Source organism: Perna viridis, chromosome 5, assembly GCF_037379345.1.
Source record: "Perna viridis isolate PV_CMFRI_1.1 ecotype Kerala chromosome 5, ASM3737934v1, whole genome shotgun sequence".
NCBI classification, from domain to species: domain Eukaryota; kingdom Metazoa; phylum Mollusca; class Bivalvia; order Mytilida; family Mytilidae; genus Perna; species Perna viridis.
In genome coordinates, this window is record NC_142449.1 from 15,127,148 (window position 1) to 15,147,606 (window position 20,459).

General features: G+C 32.3%; 1 protein-coding gene across 6 annotated transcripts in view; it reads right to left on the reverse strand.

Annotated features, from left to right (window-relative positions):
- The window catches only part of LOC148616201 (E3 ubiquitin-protein ligase CBL-like), a 45,250-nt gene extending 27,446 nt beyond the window's left edge, over positions 1–17,804 (reverse strand). For all 6 annotated transcript variants that reach the window (XM_088583006.1, XM_088583005.1, XM_088583004.1 and 3 more), the window contains exons 1-2: positions 17,258–17,804; positions 437–583 (exon numbers count right to left, since the gene is read on the reverse strand). In XM_088583006.1, coding sequence (XP_088439132.1) covers positions 437–583; positions 17,258–17,781 — 671 coding nt within the window. In that variant the 5' untranslated portion in view covers positions 17,782–17,804. The remainder of the gene's footprint in view (positions 1–436; positions 584–17,257) is intronic.
- Positions 17,805–20,459: the final 2,655 nt, after the last annotated feature.

Below are 20,459 nucleotides of genomic sequence, written 5' to 3' on the forward strand. Positions count from 1 at the left end.
AAGATGTACTAAAATTACAGTATTTTTAGAAATGATTTGGTTTCATGGTATGTCATGGCTGCTTGTAATACAAACAATACAATGTTACTCTTAAGCAAATTCGTTAGTATTATGGTAAAAATTATTTTAATGACTCAGAGAAAAACAAATAACATAGCAGTTAAATGTTTTATTTCAAATGGAATAATGGATCAAATCTTAACTATTTATTATTGTTACACCCCTATAACTAACCAATCAAAACATTTTGAGTAAATTTACCACTTAACCCTACTTTCATAATATGTATCATCAAATTTTACCAATAGGAGATCCAGCATGATACTGTTTTTTTTATGTAGAAGACTAACTTATTGTAAGGTTCATTCACATTCTCCATTTCTTCATTTAACAATTAAAAAATTCATCAAAAACAAGATTGATTGTGAATACATACCTTGAGAACACATCAAATTCAAATATTGATATGAAATCATTGCAAGTCAAATCTATCGTAGACTTCAGTGCCATGGCTTCTAACGGTGAACTGATAGGATGGGCTTCATGTAGAGTCTGTCGGAAAATTTTCCATGAAACTATTGTTCTGGAAAAAGAAAATTAATGAGTTCAAAACTGATAAAAACATGAAGTTGCACATGTTTTTGTGCTAAGTATACAGTACAGAAAGAGACATACCATGACAGGTCACTGACATAGTGGTACACCACTCTGTGAGTGGTAACCCACAATACTTTTTATTGAAAGAGATATTCCCAATATTATTGTAATTTGAATGGTAGGTTATGCCCAACAACTTCCAAACAGAATTCATAAGAAATCTTCAAAAACAAATAGAAACAATAATACTGTTATTGTCTACCACTCTCAGAGTGGTGTACCACTATGTTGGTGATCAGTCACTGTATGTCTGTTTCTGTACATCACCACTGTGCTACTTAATGACTATCTGTATATTTTGGCCTGTATAGTATGATGATGATTGCTAATATCCTGAAGTTAGTGATTTTTAATGTAGGCACTTTAGGATGTATATTCCCATGTACACAGCAATGCCCCATCTTGAAAAGCAATTAATATTGCTTTTATATTGCTTACATTTACCTAACCTTGAACGTCAACTAATAATGCTTACAGCATAACTACAACTAATATTGTTCACAACAATGTATGCCCCATCTTCATGTATATAGAGCCATATACATTTTATATGCATACATATGTATCCCAAATTTGAAATCAATACACTAACTGCACGTCCATCGATTTGGAGTCACAAAATTTATGACTGGCATATTTCAAGTTATACAGAAAAAATTGATAAGCCAGCTACTCAACTATGAAATGAATTAAAAGAAAAATAAAAAGTTTTGTTTGGTTGATAAAGGTGCCTCTTCAAAACTGCTTCCAATTTTTTTTTTCAAAATACTTTTCTATTTTTTCCTTGTGACTTTTATGCCACTTTTGAGTTGATTACATGTATTTCAAGGGACATAATAAGGGGTTCAGACAAACTTTTGTCATGCTAGGTCAGCACACCTGACTTGGCTAGGATAAATTGTCATAGATGATATAAGGTTACAGACCACCAATTCAACCAATGAGCATTTGGAACGTACGCAAAAATAGTCCTACGCAGAAATTATCCCTGTTCCTCATAGTGCTGTGAAAAAAGTTCTCATCTTATTTAAAAAATGTAAACAGTTTCTGAAAGGAAAAACATTTCTGTACATTTTATAGGTGCATTTTGCTTCTTGTGATGTGAAGCCTAATCTCCATAATGATTTTTAAATATACCCCTATCTTGTGAAAACACTGGGATTTCCCATGCTATTTATAGACCCTTCACTTCCGGTGACCAGTACTGCACTGCAAGTCTGCTAACCCCACATACCATTCTGAGGATTGTGAGCTGACATATGTAGAATCATGCTGATATATAGTCCTCTGCAGGTTAAAGTTAAGGTAAAGTCCAGAGAAGCCATTGAATATTGTGAAATTAGCATAGAAGCCTATGGAAAGTGGAATTAGTGGTTTTTAGCCTGAAGTGGAAGCCATGGCAAAATGAAAAGTTTCTTGAAATAGCTTTAAACTACTTAAAGATCTTGTTAACTTTGCCATGAGAGGAATACACTACAAAAATCCTTCAAAATATGCATTTTTTTAAGTTATAGGTCCAAATTATGGAAAATTGGTCTTTTTGGCTGATTTTTATGTCCTATCTTGTAAAAAGTGTAGAAAATTTAGTAAAAATATCAAATATTAAACTTTGAGGGCTATATTTACCTAAATATGGTGGTAATAAGCACTTGAAATCAAGTTTTGTGTAGATTTGAGCAAAAATTAGGTTAGAAATGAGGAAAAACTCACTTTCATTACTGCGGTTAAGGCCATATCAGCATTCCCCTATGGCAACATGGAAAATCCATTTTTGAGTACTTTTTTTGCTTTAGGTGCCCTTTACTGGTCATGTTTTAATGTGAAAACACTGTATTTACAAATTTAAAGCCAAATATATCACCTTTTGTGAAAATTTAAAGATTTAGGATTTTTGACATGTGATCAAGAAAAAGGGGGAGGCATGTCAGAAATAAATTTTTAAAAATAGACCAATTTCTCAGAAAATGATTACTTTTAAAACTATTTCTTCATTAATATTGTTAAAAAACAAGTTGTGATTGATATTTTTTATTTGAAAAGTCAGAAAAAGTTCTTTGCAAATATTTAATGCATTTAAGTATGGTAGAATATTGTCGCTTTTTTGCTCGCACAACTTGGTTACCCTATATTTAAAAATCAAATATTTAAAAAAGTGCTTGTCACATTTCACTGAAACTTTGCAAATGCATTTAGTATGTGTGTAAGAAGATACCTGTATAGTTATTTATTTTTTCTAAGACAAAAAGTGACTCTTTAGGTTACAGACCACCAATTCAACCAATGAGCATTTGGAACGTACGCAAAAATAGTCCTACGCAGAAATTACCCCTGTTCCTCATAGTGCTGTGAAAAAAGTTCTCATCTTATTTAAAAAATGTAAACAGTTTCTGAAAGGAAAAACATTTCTGTACATTTTATAGGTGCATTTTGCTTCTTGTGATGTGAAGCCTAATCTCCATAATGATTTTTAAATATACCCCTATCTTGTGAAAACACTGGGATTTCCCATGCTATTTATAGACCCTTCACTTCCGGTGACCAGTACTGCACTGCAAGTCTGCTAACCCCACATACCATTCTGAGGATTGTGAGCTGACATATGTAGAATCATGCTGATATATAGTCCTCTGCAGGTTAAAGTTAAGGTAAAGTCCAGAGAAGCCATTGAATATTGTGAAATTAGCATAGAAGCCTATGGAAAGTGGAATTAGTGGTTTTTAGCCTGAAGTGGAAGCCATGGCAAAATGAAAAGTTTCTTGAAATAGCTTTAAACTACTTAAAGATCTTGTTAACTTTGCCATGAGAGGAATACACTACAAAAATCCTTCAAAATATGCATTTTTTTAAGTTATAGGTCCAAATTATGGAAAATTGGTCTTTTTGGCTGATTTTTATGTCCTATCTTGTAAAAAGTGTAGAAAATTTAGTAAAAATATCAAATATTAAACTTTGAGGGCTATATTTACCTAAATATGGTGGTAATAAGCACTTGAAATCAAGTTTTGTGTAGATTTGAGCAAAAATTAGGTTAGAAATGAGGAAAAACTCACTTTCATTACTGCGGTTAAGGCCATATCAGCATTCCCCTATGGCAACATGGAAAATCCATTTTTGAGTACTTTTTTTGCTTTAGGTGCCCTTTACTGGTCATGTTTTAATGTGAAAACACTGTATTTACAAATTTAAAGCCAAATATATCACCTTTTGTGAAAATTTAAAGATTTAGGATTTTTGACATGTGATCAAGAAAAAGGGGGAGGCATGTCAGAAATAAATTTTTAAAAATAGACCAATTTCTCAGAAAATGATTACTTTTAAAACTATTTCTTCATTAATATTGTTAAAAAACAAGTTGTGATTGATATTTTTTATTTGAAAAGTCAGAAAAAGTTCTTTGCAAATATTTAATGCATTTAAGTATGGTAGAATATTGTCGCTTTTTTGCTCGCACAACTTGGTTACCCTATATTTAAAAATCAAATATTTAAAAAAGTGCTTGTCACATTTCACTGAAACTTTGCAAATGCATTTAGTATGTGTGTAAGAAGATACCTGTATAGTTATTTATTTTTTCTAAGACAAAAAGTGACTCTTTAGGTTACAGACCACCAATTCAACCAATGAGCATTTGGAACGTACGCAAAAATAGTCCTACGCAGAAATTACCCCTGTTCCTCATAGTGCTGTGAAAAAAGTTCTCATCTTATTTAAAAAATGTAAACAGTTTCTGAAAGGAAAAACATTTCTGTACATTTTATAGGTGCATTTTGCTTCTTGTGATGTGAAGCCTAATCTCCATAATGATTTTTAAATATACCCCTATCTTGTGAAAACACTGGGATTTCCCATGCTATTTATAGACCCTTCACTTCCGGTGACCAGTACTGCACTGCAAGTCTGCTAACCCCACATGCCATTCTGAGGATTGTGAGCTGACATATGTAGAATCATGCTGATATATAGTCCTCTGCAGGTTAAAGTTAAGGTAAAGTCCAGAGAAGCCATTGAATATTGTGAAATTAGCATAGAAGCCTATGGAAAGTGGAATTAGTGGTTTTTAGCCTATAAACATACTGATACAATAAATTGTATATACATGTACATAAATGTATGCATTGAATTTGTGTCTGTCACAATTACATTACATGTTAAGTTTAAAAGAGTATTGACCAGCCTTTAACATAAATGTGCAAAACAGTATTACACACCCAGTAAAAATATGTATAATAAGAGCTTTACCATACCTGTACTGTTTGGGTGAGACTCATAAAAATAAAAAAGGACAGTACAATAAAGGGGGGAGGGTCTACCCAGAAGAAAATGTTTGCTTCGCAAATGCAATATTTTTGTTTACATCTAAGTAGCAAGCGAATTCAACCATTTTATATGAAAATCTGCCTTGTTAATTAATGGGGAAGTTTTTTTTTGTTAAATGAATAACTTAAAAACTTTTTTTGCCCAAAACTCCAACCCCATACCCCCTTTTCCCTCGCTCTCAAAATGGTCGATAACTTTATAGCACTTCGCAATACTTTACATATTTTATCCCTTAAGGGCATCTCTAGCAACATCCTTTCCAGTTTTGATCAATCTGTACAGATACAGAAAAATTACAGTTCTCCACGGATGGTGGGAATATTTTACACATGTGACGTAAACAAAATTCAGACGACCTCTGTACTTTTATATGTTTTGTATAAGGAAGTGATGAATTTTCTCTGTAAGGACACTTTTTGACATGACTTTTTTTTCGTTAGTATATTGGGGAACCTTAAGGGAAATTTAGACAATACATGTAATAATTGTAGAGCTCACACCGCTTTGCGGGGCTCGCTATTATTCACAAGTACGGAGTAAGTGAAGAAGAGTTTGGTGTGGGCCTAAATAACACAATATTAAAATTCTAAATTGATACTTGATGTGCTATAACTACTGATATCCTGTTACAGACATCCAAAGTGACTTGATAAGTGACATTCAAACCAAGAAGTGAAACATGAAATTAAGACTATTTTTCAGAATTTCTAAACTGGGTTATTAGACCTCCACCCAGACCCATTAACACCATTATTATGAAGTACAAATTTCATATTCTCTGTACCCAAAAATTATTTCAAGACTACTTTTATTGATATGAAACATAAACTTGGTAAGATAAGCACTTAAAAGAATTCTGAAGTCATCATGGGTTTGTATTTGAAGATCGCTTTCTTCTTAGTTTTGTATGACAACTATTTTGGAAGAATATACTGGCATTAATGATTAACTGCATGGACAGAAATTTTTGTGAGGGTCTAATTTTTGCTATATTCACCGGGTAAGGGGAACCCAAAAAGTGATAGCTTGGCAAATTTATTTCCAGATGTTTTATTTATAATTTTAAATTCCATTAAATTTGAAGACCCAAAAAATAAAGACCAAGAACAAACTTGGTATGGTCTGCAAAAATTACAATCTATACAGTATTACAACAACCAAAATCTAAAAAAATACATTCTGTATAGACAGACATGTACATACTAGTACTCATCACTATCTACACAACATTTTTAAGTGGGGTCAGAAAAAATCCAAATACACATAAACAGATACAAGTACTTCATGTAATAACCATATGTATATTTAGAGGCAAAAATTACACTTCAAAGGTTTCCATTTGAAGAGTGCACTAAAATGTATTTGAAGTTGATGATTTTGAGAATTCATATGTATAATGTACTTTTACTTCATAAATTGATTTTAAAAATGTTTCATTTTTGCAAACTAAATAAATTACTTTCTAGAAGAACAATAATTTCACTGTTTTCATTTTACTGATAAATGTGAATCAATATCTACCACAATCTAGAACTGGCTTTAATGTAAAAATTTTAGCTTTTCTTATCATTGCCATCTACTGATATTTATCATGTACAAATTACGCAAACATGAACATTGGTGATTGTTAATGAATCTTTTATGAGACTTGATTTCAATGTCTAAAACAAATACCAACATTATTGGTACTATGTCATTATAGAGTGTTGAAGAGATACCTGACAAAACCAACATGGATTTACATTCGTTATCATGGAAAGTATACCCCGACTCCCACAGGAAGTTACTACCAGACAGCAGCCAAAATTACTAACAACATATGCCCGTTTTATAAAAAAACTACATACCAAATTTAAAATTAATCCATTTAATGGGTGTCAAAATATTTGTGACAGAATTACAGATGGATGGACAAAGTGATTCCAATATACTACCCCTTTGCTGAGTGGGGGTATAAAATGGAGCATCACTTGTTTAAACGTGAGAAAGTTGACCATACAATCAATGAAACGGCCATAGAGCTGCTGCTGCCTACAAATTGTTCAAATTAAAAAAAAGCCCTACTCCTGATTGGTAAATGCAATATACATAAATGTACATGTATGTCATAATTGTTATTGACCTTAAATGTATGGGCCAAACCATGCATTGAAGTTTAAGAAGATTTCTTCAAGCAATTCTTTCATTGTCATTCATGAACTAAAAGTATGGTAGACAGACAAATGAACATGAGGATCACGGCAAAACCCAAAATACACATGTAGAAGTTTTGTTTACTCAGTTTTTTTTAAGATACTTATAAACAAAGAAACTAAATGTCATACTTACAATACAATACTTGAAAGATAAAAGATTTAAAAACAACTCTTCAATGTTTTTTCATAAGTTGCATAAGACAAGTCTACACCATTCTGCGTTGCAAATAAGGGATTGTCATTAGAATATCTCATCTATAAGACAGTTCTACATCTATTTACATTGCAATTAAGTGATTGTCATTAGAATCTCTCAGATGTAATCAGTAGGAGATAGTCAATGGGTCCAATCAGCCTTAATTATTTCAATGTGATAGCTGCTTTTCATGTATGTATCATTACCTGTATTTAACAAATATGAAGGTATTATAGGATACTGATACTCTTATCAACATAACTAGTAAGGCCACAGTTCTTCAATTTGTTGGTTTACGTATCCACTAACCCAATTTTTCCAGCTAAGAGAAAAAAAAAAATGTGAATTTCAGTTTTCAAATTATTATTTGAACTGCTACCAACTACACCAAAAATGGCAAGTGCAAAATTGTAACATTTAAAAATAAAGTTACTGATAATGCCTGTTACATGTACTAGTTTTGTTCATTCAACAATTTGACAAAGCAAAGTCAATGTGATAAACTGAATGAAAATGGATGCATAAATTTCAACACTTCAATAAAATCATGTTTAAGGGTTTTGGTAGTTTAGGAAACAAGTTAACTCTGACTAGAGATGATAAAATCAAAATACTTTTAATTGAAAAGAATCAGTATAATAAGTAAATGACTTAAACTTTAAAGGGTTTAAAAACCTTGTGGGTTTGTTTTTATTTACAACAAGAAGTAGATAAATAAAGGGGTGATAATTGGCGGGAAAATCAAAGCCATGAAGTTTTGTGTGGAAATATGCATGAGAACTTATAAGACAAATACGAAAATTCAGTTAAAACATAATTTGTTGTCTTCTTTTCTTAAAGACCAGTTCACCCTCCATAATTACTGAAATTTTATAAACAATATTTAAATCACAGGATAACTTTAAAGGGAACTCATAGTGAAAAAAAGACAGGTTTCATTGTCTTCCAATAAATGACAAATTACTAGTTTTTAATGTATTTTGAAGTTTTTGAAAAAGGTTACGTAGTCTCTAAGTTTAATTGTTACATGAAAATAAAAGACAAATATAAAAAAAATTGTTTTCATCATTTTAATGAAAAATGTCTGCTTACTCATTTTTTTGTCCCTGAATTTTTCCTGATTTTTTTTATATTTAATTTCCAGTAGGCATTCTGCAACACAACTTCTTGGCACCAAAACAACACTCAATAATAAATTAAACAGTACATATTTTTGTGAAACCTTGTTTTTAAATTCAAATTTCCACTCTGATTTTAACTGAACTTCTTAGTCACTTTTTACCACATTTATTTCAACCTAACTATATCATACTGCAAGGAAGGCTATAGATGCAAAAGAAAATAGAGGAAATTAACATAAGTATTGCACATTGAATTTATTGGACACATAAAAATAGGAATGAGAATTTGTGTTTATAAATGATGTGCAGGTACATGTACATACAGTAGATAAGTATCTCATTTCTAATGTAAGGTTAGATAATGGAACTTTGAAACTTTTTTATTTTAATAAAAATAATAGATATGTATTTTTCACATTTTATTTTTTTTTTTTTTTCATACTGACTGACCCAATATCATCCAGTCAAAAATCTGTAAACCAACAAATTAACAAGAATGCTACCCATAGCCATATGTCCCCCGCCGCTGTAGAAAGAGTTGAATTACAAATATTTGACACTTGTATAAATAGCAGATTCAAAACTTATGTGCTTTCATAAGTACATGTGGCGATTTAAGGTTAATGTATTTTAATGAATCAAATTAAGTTAGGTTAAGAATTGAAGGACTCCCATAACTTCCATAAAAATTGTTGAATCAAAATTGCAGTCAAGTATGATAAACTACATATGGTGACAAACAATCCTACAAAATTTGGTCAAATTCTGTTCAGCGGTTTCTAAGGAGTTGTGTCCACAAGGTGTTCCTATTGCGAATACTGTGAAAAATGAACAAAGTCCCATAACTCCCATAAAAATTGTCGAATCAAAATGGCAGTTTAGTATGATGAACTACATATGGTGAGAAACAATCCTCCAAAGTTTGGTCAAATTCTGTTCAGCGGTTTCTGTGGAGTTGCGTCCACAAGGTGTTCCTATTGCAAATAATGTGAAAAATGAACAAAGTCCTAAAATTGTGAAATCAAAATAGGGGTAAAGTATGGTGAACTACAAATGGTGACAAGTAATCCTACAAAATTTGGTCAAATTCCGTTCAGCCGTTTCTGAGGAGTTGTGTCCACAAGCTTCAGACGCACGGACACCAGCATTTCTATGTCCCTGCTCCGCGTTGCAGCGGGGGACAAAAAACTGTAACCAAAAGGGGTTTGCTTTAAAACCATGAATTACTTGGTTGTCATATCAATTAAGGTAATGCATGCAAAATATACTCCTTGCCCACTTGTACTGAATATAATACAAGTCAGGTTGTACTGACAATAAGATATGAAGTCTGTAAATCTAGTGCCTTCTAACAACAGAAATTCCAACCAAAAAAAAAAACTATTACCAGTTTATCTTGAACATGGATGCTGACCCACCAGGGGTAATAAAGTAGTATTAGAACTGAAATTGACAATATAAAATCTATCTAAAATACAGCCTGTCTGTAATTGCAGGAAATCAAAAGTACTTAAAATAGGTCAAATACTTAGGAGAGAAAAAAATAATTGCTCATTTCCTGTTGCAGAAATTTACAACTTATCATTTTCATTAAGAATCTTTCAACTGGGAATCAATGGGCTTGTTTCAACATCATCTAATGTTTAATTAAACCATTATGCTGAGTTAGTGTGGGTGTCTTATACAAACAATTTGATACTATAACACTGCACAAGTTTTGATGAGTCAATGAATAGTGCAGCTTGTGTAAGAACATCCTACAACAATTACATGTATGTGATAGTGATAGTACTACATGTATTATTCCACAGAAATCTGTGAAGGCATGGTGATTTATGTACATGGTAGTTTATGTATTTTGAGGCCAGAAGGCACTCAACTTACAAATGTGATTTTGGGTGCTCTCACCATGTCATGAAGTTAATTTATATCCTTAAACCTGAAAAAAACTTTTTTGGGTGCAATTTTGTATAAGTGTAATATTTACATGGGTGCAAATACAACAGGGTTGCATGTTAAAATGCAAATTGGTTAAATAAAGATCAAATTATAAATCTTTAAAGTTTAAAAGTTGGGTCTGACCAACTCAAGGAGGCATAGTATAATTCATGAAGGCTGCATGGTTCTGGAAGATGATGGCATTGTGCAATGCCATATTAAACAGGTCAAATAAAACCTAATTATGATTTAATATAGTTCTCAAATATTTGTGACTGACTGTACTGACATTATATATCATTAAAAAAAACTGATGTTCATGTGACAATGTACTGTAATTTAAAAAGTACAATGTATCATCACAAGTTCCTTGATAAACACTTACAAATGACCATGACAAATGTAATCTGTTCAAAAAACTGCATTACTAAAAAAGGAACAAAGATGTTTGATAATTTGGTAGACCAAGCTTTTACTGCCCATGGGCTATGGATTCATAATGTAAGCAATTTAGAGCAAACTAGGTAACTTTTTTCACTGTTGGTAGGGTTGTCTCTTTGACATGTTTGCCCTTTCTAAATGGAAGAGATTTTGGTTGAAAAGATGGTTTCGCAAATTGTAAGAATTTAGAAAATACAGAATACACAAAGCAAATTTCTAAATCAAGTACATTTGTATTATAAAAATATAATGCCTTTAACAGCACAGCTAGATAAGTCTGTAGAAGTAGAACCCCAACAAAATTGTTCATGTTTAGCCTACTGAAACTTGTTATAGATGCTACATGTATATATACATGTACCTGTATATTTGTTTGACAAACTATCAAAGGTAAACAAGACGGACATTCTGAAGGAAAATAGTAAACGACATATTCTGAAGGGAATTGATAAGTTGAATTAAGCTCTCTCAAGGGTCCACAGAATTAGAGAAAAAGATGGAATACTGGAGCTTGATATATTTTTTCAGCCATCATGGACTATGATACTCGAACATGTAGCATAAAACTAATAGAACACCATACACAATACAGTGTTCTCCCCAGGCCCTTAAAGTGCTGCACTTTACAGCGCTATCGAGATCGGTACTGTGCTATCTTGCTACCAGCAATGTGCTACTGAGATAAATTTGAGAATTAAAATCAATTACGACAGGAAACGTGTGTGCCCAGAGGTCATTTATGGCATCCTACAAGGTAATTAGCTCTTGAAACCAATAGCAGTAAACATGTTATGGTCAGTTGATCAGAAGTTTTATGGTCATCATCATGAACTCATGGATCGTTATGGTGTAACCATCTGCACCATGAAAACTGATTTATTCAACGAGTTATAGTTTTCCTTTCCTCATTTGTCTACCCCAGACTTGACTTTTTATGAGCAACTCAGCGGGTGTTTCTAGAAAAGCAGAGGACACTTATAGGTGCACCAGGTCCATGCTCCCAGTTTTCAGTGGAGTCCGAGTTGCTCATTTGCTTTTGTTACTTTGTATGTATAATTTTAGTTACTTTATGTTCTTTGTTGTGTTTGTCTGGTTTCTATGTCTGGTCTTTGTCCCTGGATTGCACATGTTTTTTGGCAGGAAAATTAGTTAAGAAATAGATCATAAAATCCCCAAGTCTAAAAATAGTACAACAGGTGTTTTGGGAGGGGGGATTTTCTTTGTAAATCATGATATGGGGTTTTTGTCATGAATAAACTACATATAAACATGATATTTAAAAACAAAACAACTAATGTGCCAACATGAAATAACAAGAATAAGATTTTTGGTTTTTTCTTGGTATAACTAGGTCAACTCCACACTACTTTCTGAAAATTTTTGGAAACATGAATATTAAGACCAGAGTAGTTTGATTAGATACTACTCTAAATCTATAAATATATTGAAAGTTACTTACACTAGAAAAGAGTTTAATAGAGATTGCTCTTAATCAAATGAATATCACATTCAAATGAGCCATTGAGGTCCCAAAAACAAATGAAAAATTGCAACTTCCAATGGGTCTGCGGTCAGCAAAAATTTGAAGAACACGGGGTGTGTATGATTAGAGAAAATATATTTATCATAATTTGATAGATTATGTTTAATTTTTCTGTTAATTTAAAGAGGAAAAATAAAAATTGGTATTAAAGATATAATTACTGCAAAAGAAGAAAAAGGGTAAAATATTTACCTACAAATAATTCATGTAAACATAAACAGCAAAGTACAAATGTACATTTTAATACACTGATCAATCTTTATATAATACATTAAATACAAAGAAGCAAGTTTCGACACAAGACATATTAATGTCATGTCACACGCGCTGAATACAGCGCTATCTGAAAATCCTCGGGAGAACCCTGCAATACACTAATAAAAAACACTGCAATAACATAATGCACAGGTATCATTTCAAAATATACATTTTGTACATGTACATTTTCCTGTTATCAACTTCCTGGGATCACCTGCTTCCACAAAACGGAAATACATACAGTGCATGTTAATGTATGAAAGGTGATACATATAAAGGAACAGTTGTCACTGTAAAAGCTAAATATTGTCATTTAAAAAAAATAATCATACAAAATGTTGAAATCAACTTCCCTGTCAAGCAAAATAATGTGTTTTTTTCCAATTCATTCTACAGCAGAAAAAAAATGTAGTCAAACCTGTTATAGTTAAATAGTACATCAATGGGCACCTCTGTTATAGTCATACGTTACAGCCAGTAATAACCTCAACATAAATGTACAAATTAAGTGCATTTCTCTATGACCATTACACTGTATATATGGCAGTGCTACATTTAACTAGGAGTTGCTTTTACAAGGTTTAAAGAAGAAAATCCCAAAAGTTGGTTTATCTTTCAGTAGTATTTTGCGCACATACATTTACATCATCATATTCAAGCAAAAAATCATAAATTAGCAATCCTCAGGTTAATCTGGTGGGTTAAAACAAATAACATTTGTTCAGACCGAAAGTCTTTACTAAATAAATGTAGCCCTCATTGGTTTCTATACAGTCAAACCTTTCTTAGCAACCACCTGTATTAGGCGATATCCTTTCTTAGCAACCACCTGTATTAGGCAAAAACATTACTTAGCAACCACCTGTATTAGCCAATAACCTTTCTTACCAACCACCTGTATTAGACAATAACCTTTCTAAGCAACCACCTGTATTAGGCAATTACCTTTCTTATCAACCACCTGTATTAGGCAATAACCTTTCTTAGCAACCACCTGTATTAGGCAATAACCTTTCTAAGCAACCACCTGTATTAGGCAATTACCTTTCTTATCAACCACCTGTATTAGCCAATAACTTTTGTTAACAACCACATGTACATTTGTATTAGGCAATAACCTCTCTTAAAATACCATGATTCAAATATCTCTATGTATTGTCTTCTAACTAAATTGAGCCTTAAACAGTGATAGGGAAGAAAATTTTGAGAAGGGGCCTTTTTGGATTGCTATATTTGAAGGGCCATTTGTTAGCAAACCATAAGAATATATTGTATCTGAAGGGGCCACTTTTTATTAGAAAGGGTAAATGGCACATGGTATGCATTGTAGATGCAAGACAACCTGTCTAATGTTACAATGATATTGCTCTCCCTTGGAAGGTCAATTAAGACAGAATTGACTATATAAACATTATCAAAATGCAGTGTTTGTCCTTAAAAGGACTAACATGGTAGGTTTAGCTTCAATGTATGTAAAGAGAAGAATAAAAACTTGTTTTTATAAAACTTTCATCACTGTCTGGAGAACTGAGGAACAGCCAATTTCCTAATAAATTCTATGACCAGGATTAGACCCATAACTTTTATACATGCAGTTTAAAGGAAATAAATATAAAAAGTACTCCACTAAGTAATCAAGGAGATCATAGTCATCTAAAGACTTCTAGAGAAGTTTGTCTCACAAGAAAGTTTTGAAAAGTTAGCTGCCATATGCTAAATTTTGGGCTACATTCAGGTTTATGTACATGTATACAAACAATGTACATGTACCTTAAGTTCCTTTTTGTTGATTTTCTCATCTGAATATGAGCATAAAAAGATTTAAAACTGACAAATAATTATCAAAATACTTTCTTGTAAATTTCTCAATTTTCCTTTAAGTTGGAATACAAGATGTCATTGCAATATGCTTGAATAAATTGTTGGTACTGTCTTTTGATTGAAATTTCCAAGTAGAAAATTATTACAGATGACACAAGCTAACTCAAAGAATGTAAAAATCTATATTATGAAGAGACTTGAATTTGTGCGTCATTTATTCTAGTGATTGGGAAAGGCAGGGGACATGGGCCATATTTCCCATTGAAGCGTGAAATGGTCCATTAAAGTTACAGGATTTTACTTAGAATGACATATAATGGCACATTAAAATCTTGTAATAAATGCAAAAAATGGTCCATTTTAAAAAAAAAATTTTCCCAACCACTGTTTCTATTTTCACATGATACAAAAATTATTCTTTTGTAACTAATATATGTTAAACACCCAATGTACATTAGTACAAGTATATATCTTAGTCTGACAGGCTAGTGGATTGTAATGTGATAAATAATATGTCCATAACTACATGTACGTGTAACTAAGAAATAAAACAACATGGATTGTGCTTAAAAATTATGATATAATTTTACAGCAAGTACATATATGTGTAATTTTTTGAGTACATTTTTATATAAGCATATTTCTAGTACATTTTGTTTCAAAGGGTATTTCATCTAATCACAAGATAATAATAGGATAATTAATTGGAAAGAGTAAATAACCAAACTATGATCACAAGTGGCGATGAACGCCTAGATTTAACAAGTGTGTGGAATGTTCCACGCACGAGTTAAATCTTCATGCGTTCTTGGCACGAGTGATTATCCTATTTATTGTATTGATTTTCTCTATTATTCGTTGCTGTTTTCAACATAAATTTAAAATTTTGTGAACGTCGGATTGATATTCGTGTTGTGACGTTTTTGCGGGAGAAAGTGCGACAGTGAAGTTACCGAATTTATTTCCCAGTGTGAATTATCGAAAATTTTTACACTGGGAACACTCGGTAAATCACCGCTATCTATATAATAAAATTTAATATACATAGGTTTTGAAGCAACACATACAGGTCAGATAAATGTAGATACGATTCTGTATAAATTGTTTACTTTCTTTTGAACAGGAGATGGCTGCTGCATCCCTACATTTTGGGCTAGTTTTGACCATGCCTTTTACCTATTCTACATGTACATATAAACATGCAATGGCAAACCTTGAATGTGGGAATATTTTGCGTTTTTTTTTTATAATCACTTCATGGCTTGAAGAATGTGTTACGGCATTAATTTACAGTAAACGGTATTGCACATATACATTGTACATCTAAACATGTATGAAAAAATAATCTGTTGTGTGGGACAATTTAATATTTGTATCAAATCTCAATGGCCACTGTAATACAATATAAAATGTATACACTTATTGCCTGCATTTGAGTGTGGTATACTAGATTACCACACTAAGTGAGACATTTGCTAGAGACAAAGTCCAGGGATAGGGTGCTATACTTTTCTCGGTGTAGCGATCTAGTGTACCACCCTCAACTACAGGCAGTCTGAGTTAGATTTTACTGAATATCATTTACATGTACATGTAAGTAAGTATGTATTTGGATAAGTTCTCAAAACAGTCTGATGCACTTTTCTTTAATGGAAACTGACCAATCCTGTTCCTCTTCGCACAATATGTTGTCTCCTTTGCATCCTTATAAGCCAATAAATTACAAATATTGTCTTTATTTACATTTGCAAAAATATGTTACAAAAAAATTACATAATGATATTTTGGTGTTTTGGCAGATGTATAAAAAAACATAGAACAAAACAGAAAATATTTATGTGGAAGATATCCTATTCCAGTGGTGGTTTTCTTGATTTAAGGATGGTATTCATGAAGGCTAAGGGTGGTGTTCATGAAGGAAGTGTGGTATACATGTACATGTACCAGAATAATACAACTGTCTATTAAACCAATGAAAAGCCTTGTATTTTATTTAAAGTATAATAACGTAATTATATACATGTACATGCAACACCCCCTACAAAAGATGTTATTTCCTATTGTATATGGATACAATTTTACCTGTCTTCTCCAACCCCCTGAGATACATGTAGCTAGAAACATGTCAAAACCAACCATATTGGCTAATACTATAGTCACATGTAGCCTTACCAAAGACCTATTAGAAATCAAAAGCCTACCTGATATTTCAATTTGCATAAACCAAACAGTATGCATCTAAATGTCTATTTACCTGATTCTTTGAAAACTACTGTCTGTAATGAGACCTTACTGTGTTTATGACAGGAAAATAACTTGACAACAAAGGGACAACTTGGCACAACTCAAACACTGCCTAAAATTTGACTTCATAAATAGACTACATTTCTTCTTTATGTCAATTTTAAAAGCTCTACAGAGCTATTTTTTCTTGTTTGATACACTGACTTTAAATAAAGTTTACTTGACTTCACATTTTTTTCTTCAGTGACATCATGGTAGCACCTTTCTCTAGACCAAATTATTCTGTCATTTAGAGAGCCATTTGTATCATTCTACATTCGTCTTTTACTATACTTAAATTAAATCTGACGTTTTTTTTATTTGTTTAATTTTTTATGCAGCAGCATATTAGTAAATGACAAATGTAGAATGATTTTCTAAACGACAAAATAATTTAGTCTACACCTTTTTCATATCATGAAATAATGTTGCTTCGTGTGGACCTGTGCAAATAGGGCCTGATAGTGATACATGTACATGTACTCACTTATTATTGAAGTGATCTTTCCACCAATCTGCAGCATCAGCTTTTGTTATTCTGAATGTGTCCCCAGCATAAGTTCCATTGGGATAAATTGCTTTAAGCTCGGCAAGCATGTGCGAAAACACAAGTGACAGTTTTGTCAAATTTCTCCTATAATGAGAATTTTCATCAAACATTTTCTCCTTTCCTTCTTTGAATAGTTTAATTGTGTTCTTGCATTTATTCATTAAGTTCTCAATAAATATTCTAAAGTACTCATTCTCGTTCAAAGTGTTTATTTTATCGTCATATTTGTTTGCAACAAGTCGCAAATGCTGATAGGTATCCGGCAATATATCCAAAATGAATGGAGGACTGTTTCTCAGATTCATTCTTGGATGTTGACACGATTTTACAACCTTGTCCATCAATTTCCATGACTTTTCTATTGTCTTTTTATCCACGACGAGCTTTTGTTGGGGAAAAACAACCTGTAGCATGCCAAAAACACCTCCAAACTCTTTCTTTGGTCTATCCCTGTTCGCCATTTTGTTTTCCTTCCTGGTTATTACCTTATTCATAAGTGATCGAAGGGGGATTTACCTTTTCCGTTTCTGTATAGAATAAGGTAAACTAGTGTGAAAAGTGGGAAGTTTCAAATTACGATTAATTTGTTAAATTATCAATGTTTTAGTTCAGAGATTTGATTTTATTTGTATGATATTAACAAAAAGTAAAGTCTTTAAGAAATGGGGGGAAATATCAATCTAACAGGTCTGAGGGATATACATGTAAAGCAGGGAATTATGCATAGTTAGGGACTAGTAACCCCTAACAAAGTCTACTACAATATGGAAAGCCAAAGTGGACAAAAAAATGAGCATTTTCTAATAATAAAAAATGATTTTTTCAATATTACAAATTCATTTTCTAATATTACAAATTCATTTTCTAATATTACAAATTCATTTTCTAATATTACAAATTGGATTTCTTATATCACAAAACACTTTTTTAATATTAAAAAATCATTTTTAAATTTTAAAGAAATAAATCAGTGATAATAGTGTTTCATTATTATTTTAATCTAAAACATAAAAATAGACAACTCAGATTTGCGACACTTAAAAAGTCTTCATTAAATAAATGGCCGCTTTTAGTTTGTACTTCTATGCATTATAGCGAAGAATCAAAGCTTTTTCCTTATTGGTAAGTATAGGTTAAACAGAAGTATCTTGGACTTTACCATAGTATAAAGTCGTCTGAATATAGCTGAAATATTGCTGCTCGGACGTTTAACCCAAACAAACAAACAACCATAGTATAAACAATCTATAACACCGTAACCAGCGAAAAATGAATTTACCCCTACAAAAAAAAACAAACAAAAGAACAACAAATAAATAATAAACAAACAAACATTTGTCATGCATTTCTACGTCAATCTAAGTATTCGTTCTCCACGGATGACAACACTAAATGATAGTCTTCGTTTTCATCATCAGTATTATGATTTGTCCGCGTGACTCAAATTGGACTTCTTAGCACACCCTTGTCACGAGTTTTAAAGAAATTTCCATAAAGAATATCCGCGGATATAGCTCATATCGCCTAGGCAATGTCGTAAAGCACACTTATCCGTTAATTTTCTTGTATCAGTTTATTGACTATACATATGCTGGTATTTTAAAAGTTTGTCTTAAATTTGTACTTCATGGGTGAAATGAAATTTTGGTTATGTTATGTGTCCGGACTCAAATAAAAGAATTTGTTTTTTCTATTACTTAAGATTTGTGTCCTTAATTTTAAGAGAGGTCGATCTATGAAAGTATTTACTAGACTAAATTACAACTCGTTCCTTACATGTATAATTTTCGAAATTCAGATGGTCCTGGATAGCTGAATACAAATGACGAATATTGTAGTAAGACTGATATTACAGTACTAGTGAATATGTCACCTGGTTTAGTTTACTTTTTGACCAAAAACAATTTCTTTTTTAAAAATTCAAATGTGAAATACTCATAACACTTCCAGCTGTAGAACTAGAAGTTCTGAATGGTTGGGGGCCTGACAGACCTAAGAGGGGTCCGTCAGCACGTGTTTTTTTTTTAAATTACCATTCAAATCCTGCTTCCCATCTGTTGAATTTTATATTATCAACAAAATACTTGAGCATAAGCCCCCTCTCTCATTTATCAGATCCGCTGAATTATATATATGACATCCAACATACATCAGATAAGAATTTGTCAAATGATAAGTAAGTTAAGTTTTGAACACATTGTTATGGATAGCTACGTAAGGAATAGTCGCTAACTTTAATATACATATTTGTCCAGTGTGGTGGACGCGTTTTTTTTTTTTAAAACGGTCGGCATTCCAATGGGAACAAATTGTGCTTCTCTACTTGCTGACCCATTCCTTCACTCTTATGAGGCTGACTTTACAGCTGATCTGATCCGAAAGAAAGAATATCGTTTAGCTAGATCCTTTAATCTCAGTTTCCGCCAAATAGATGACGTATTATCTTTAAACAATTCTAATTTCGGAGATTTGATACATCTCATCTACTCAAAGAACTTGAGATAAAAGATACTACAAACACTGTGAAGTCAGCCTCATATCTTGACCTACAATTAGAAATCGATGGTAAAGGAAAACTGTTGATCAAATTTTACGACCAACGTGATGACTTTTCATTCAAAATTGTCGACTTTCCTTTCATCTGTAGCAACATCCCTTCAGCACCTGTGTGTGGAGTGTTCATATCACAACTCATACGTTATGCCAGAGCTTGCCGAAACTACGCAGACTTTTTATATCGCGCTAGAATTCTAACAAATAGGCTTCTGGAGCAGGATTTTGTTGTTACAAGATTGAAGTCATCACTATAAAAGTTTTATGGTCGTCATCATGAACTCATGGATCGTTACGGTGTGTCCATCTGCACCATGAAAACTGATGTGTTCAACGTGTCGTAATTTTCCTTTCCTCTTTCGTCTACCCGGACTTGACTTTTTATGAGCAACTAGGCGGGTGTTTCTAGAAAAGCAGAGGACGCTTATCCTACCGGTGCACCTGGTCCATGCTCTCGGTTTTTAGTGGAGTCCGAGTTACTCATTTGCTGTTGTTACTTTGTATGTATGATTTTACTTACTTTATGTTTTTTGTTGTGTATGTCTGTTTTCCATGTCTGGTCTTTGTCCCTGGATTGCATTCTTTT